General features: G+C 37.8%; 1 protein-coding gene across 1 annotated transcript; it reads left to right on the top strand.

Annotated features, from left to right (window-relative positions):
* Positions 1-240: 240 nt before the first annotated feature.
* Positions 241-825, top strand: LOC108293371 (RNA polymerase II subunit A C-terminal domain phosphatase SSU72-like). The gene has a single exon (XM_037733515.1). The coding sequence runs from the start codon at positions 241-243 to the stop codon at positions 823-825; it is 585 nt and encodes a 194-aa protein (XP_037589443.1).
* Positions 826-4,471: the final 3,646 nt, after the last annotated feature.

Genomic DNA, 4,471 nt, shown 5'->3' with positions numbered 1-4,471 from the left:
TGGGCTTGGCTACACAGGCGCCAGCCACCAACCGTAACCGAATGTGTTGCCCTGGCCTGCATGCCCATTTACATGCGGCCAGGCACTCGGGGCGTGCGAGGAGTTGCCACGCAGACGTCACGCCACGTACCACGTTGCCTGCGACACGGTCGCCATCTTTGGTCGCCATTTCGCTGGCACTGAGGCGCTGTGGCCGGTAGAAACTTAAGCGTGAGTGTCCTGGGTTGTGCGGTTGCAGCTATGTCATCGTTACCGCTGCGGGTGGCAGTGGTGTGTTCGAGTAACCAGAACCGTAGCATGGAGGCACACAACATCCTCAACAAACGAGGATTCAATGTCCAGTCCTTTGGAACAGCAACTCATGTGAAGCTTCCAGGACCAATACCTAGCAAGCCGAATATTTATGATTTCGAAACCACATATGATGAGATGTACAAAGATCTTCTCATGAAAGACAAAGAATTCTATACACAGAATGGTATTCTGCATATGTTAGACAGAAATAAGAGAATCAAGCTCCGGCCAGAAAGATTCCAGAATTGCAAAGATGTGTTTGATCTGATCATCACTTGTGAAGAGAAAATTTATGACCAGGTGGTGGAATGTCTAACTTCCAGAGAACAGGAGACCTGCCAGCCAGTGCATGTGGTGAATGTGGACATCCCTGATAGCCAGGAAGACGCCATCCTAGGGGCATTCCACATCTGCGAGCTCTGCCAGTGTATCCAGCAGTCAAAGGATATCGAGAATGAGATTGATCACCTGCTGCAGGCATTCGAGGAGAAGACCGGCCACAGCCACCTGCACACAGTCTGCTTCTACTGATGGGCCAGGCCTGGAGCCCGCCGCTGGTAATGCCCCTTGCTGCTGCTGCCACCACCACCTTGGCCAACTTCACCACTGCTGCTGCCGCAGCTGTTTCCCTTGCCGCTGCAGCCCTCTTGAAGTCATCGTGTTGAACTTACTTTTATTCATACTTTTTACTTGGTGACATTTGTTTTTACCTTTAGGTATTTGGCTGATGGACCATAATATTACCCAAAGAAATTGTACTTATAAAATGAGAGGAGATAGATAAATTCCAAGTTTAGCCCACTTTTAGTTATGAGTAGGATTTTGATTATAAAGTGCTGTTGTTTTTGCTTTCCTTTAACCAAGGAGTTTGGGAAGAGCTGCCAGGCCTTTCTGCACACAGACTTCCTCACCCCAATTTTTGAGTTGTTAGCTTTTTTTTTTTTTTTTTTTTTTTTTAGACAGGGTCTTATTTTGTCACTCACTCAGTTCAATGTAGCCTCAACCTCTGAGACTCAAGGGATCTTCCCATCTCGGCCCCTAAAGTAGCTGGGACTACAGGCTCGTGTCACCATGCTAAGTTAATTTTTTTCTCCTTTTTAGGTAGAGACACGTCCTGAACTCCTGGCCTCAAGTGACCCTCCCACCTCAGCCTCCCAAAGTGCTGGGATTATAGGCATGAGCCACCATGCCTGGTCTGCTTTCTTATAGTTGTGTTTTAAGAGGTCTTTATATATTTTGCATAACAGTCCTTTATCAGATATGTGTTCTGCAAAGATTTTCCCTCCGGCTGTCACTTGCATTTTCATTTCCTTCATAGATTCTATAGCAGAGAACAAGTTTTAATTTTAATAAAGCCAAAATTTCCAATTGTTTCACTTGTGTGTCATGCTTTTGGTGTTGTATCTAAAAGCCACTGCCAAACCAAGGTCATCCAGATGTTCTTATATGTTAACTAAAATACCATTCTTAACAACCTTCGTATTTTTGTATGTGTTTTATACTTTCTATTATTTTCTAAAGAAAATGTTTTGGTACTTACTCTGGAGATTGAATTGAGAGTGTATGTGAGTTGTTGCTTTATACAATACATCACTTTGAAATTAAGTTATTTATAAAGGTATGACGTGGGTGTAATCATATAATTACAAATATATTTGTAGGTCTATAATGACATATATCTGTACTGACTGATAGTTCTATATACATATATTTTTACAAGGCGATCAAAATTTTAGAACCAATTATCAAGAAAAACTTTAAAATTATCCTATTTCAAGATATATAGGTCCAGCATATTCATAACACTTATATATGGACACAGAATATGAAATAATCACATAAGCTACCTATAAAACAATTGTTGAAATTCTTATATCAAAGAAACCAAGTTATCAAATAGATATTAGTTTTATTGTTTTCACTGTCCTCCAAACTAAAATTTGTAACACCTTTGGCTTAGTAGGAAAAAATCATCTCTTGGGTGTGAGACTGTGATGGTTAATACTGAGATTCAACTTGATTGGATTGAAGGATACAAAGGAGTGATCCTTAGTGTGTCTCTGAGGGTGTTGCCAAAGGAGATTAACATTTGAGTCAGTGGGCTGGGAAAGGCAGACCCATTCTTTTTTTCTTTTTTCTTTTTTTTTTTTTTTGAGACGGAGTCTTGCTCTGTTGCCAGGCTGGAGTGCAGTGGTGCAATCTCGGCTCTCTGCAACCTCCGCCTCCTGGATTCAAGGGATTCTTCCACCTCAGCCTCCCAAGTAGCTGGGACCAGAGGCGCATGCCACCATGCCCGGCTAATTTTTGTATTTTTAGTAGAGATGGGGTTTCACCATGTTGGCCAGGAAGGTCTTGATCTCTTGACCTCGTGATCCACCCACTTCGGCCTCTCAAAGTAAGAAATGCCTGATGTAGGCAACAGTCGAGGGGAATGGAGGCAGCAAACCACCATGGCATGTGTGTACCTATGCAAGAATCCTGCAGGATGCAGGACATACACATGTACCCCAGAACCCAAATACAATTGAAAAAAAAAGAAATAATGAGTAATAGGAAAAATTACTATTTTGAAATTAATATTTTCTCTATTCCTCTTTAATTTATAAATATTAATTTTCCCTATTACTCTTTATGTAATATGTAATAGCATATTTTAGTTGTAGAATGAAATATTCAAACGTGTTGAAGCTTGAAGCTAGTTATACTAAAAATAAAATTGATTGACATACTATTTATTTATCTTTTAAAAGCTCATACTCAGATAAATATTAAGAAAATTAAATTTTATTTCAAATGGTAGAAGAAAAGGAGGATTGTGTTTTATACATAAAGACAAGTAAGAGCTACTTTTACATCTGGGTCATTCATGCAAATTCCCATGATCAAAATAACCAAAAATAATTAAAACGGGCTTTATGGTCATAAAGTTAAAGTCTAAAATGTGGACCATCATTCACCATTTTAAAAGGCAAAACCATATCATCTCAAATTGCTATGTCACTTCTTCATTCTACTGGTGATGCCAAGGTAGATTTTGCTCTGTTTGTCAACCTAAATTTGCAGACAGTTTTCCTCTGCAGCCATCTATCAACTTAATGGTCCAGATGTTGGGATATTAAGATAGGACTTGGTTTTTTTTTGTTAATTTTTCCTGATTTAAGTCAGTATGCCACTTTTAACAGAAACTTTATTACCATAACATTGATTATTCTGCAAATATTTAGTCCAAATATTTCTATTTGGCAGTTTTTGTTAATCTTCAGGTAGTTTTTTTTTCATTTTAAATTATCTTGCTATTGTCAAGATTTTTGAATAGTTAGAAATGAATCTTAAGTAATACTATAGGGTTATGTACCAGCTTATGATGTGGTATTTACTGAACCATTTTGCTAGCAATTCTTAAAAGACATTTTATTCCTCACTGTCAATTTCACCACTAACTTTGCAACATTTAATTATGTCATCTAAATATTCTCTGGTTGGAAGTACAATTGAAATTTTCTTTTCTTTTGAGGAGGATAATAAGTGTTGTTTAGATGCCTTGAATTTTCATAGTCTGATCTGATTATAAAATGGAAAATACTTTTATTTCCTTTATGAGCATGATGAAAACATTTTGAAAACTGGAAAAAATGTAATCAAAATGGATCTTTCAGGATATAATTGGATTCAAAGAACAATAGGAAAGCTCACATATTGTTAATATAACATCAGGAAAGTTCCCCAACTGATAAGGAAACATTTTGTGTCTTTGTAGCTAAAGTGATTTGCTGCTTACCTGGAAAGCAGCATTTTTGTTTTTCTCTGTTTTTTTTAACCAATATTTTGTTGTCCAAATCTGCCTTCTTCCCATGAGATGAGTCATGTAGTAATTTATGCCACCCGGAAGAACAGAGACAGAACCAATATTCTGTCTGAAAGCCACTGACTTAAGAGAATATCCATCCTTTGCTCTTTGGGATTTGAAGCAGGAATCACAATAGTTAATAAAAAATAAATAAATAAATAAAAACCCTTATAGGAATGAAGAATTTTTATAAGAGCAGACAAGAAAAGACAAAACGTGAAATTATACTGGGTTGCGAAAACTTAACTGCTGGTCAACTGACTAGGAATGGATTTAGGCTTATTCTTTTTCTTTCTTCTATGTCTCATGTCATTAGATAACTACATATGA

The sequence above is a fragment of the Cebus imitator genome, unplaced genomic scaffold, assembly GCF_001604975.1.
Source record: "Cebus imitator isolate Cc_AM_T3 unplaced genomic scaffold, Cebus_imitator-1.0 Scaffold535, whole genome shotgun sequence".
Taxonomy (NCBI): Eukaryota; Metazoa; Chordata; class Mammalia; order Primates; family Cebidae; genus Cebus; species Cebus imitator.
This window is presented reverse-complemented; position numbering and strand designations above follow the sequence as displayed.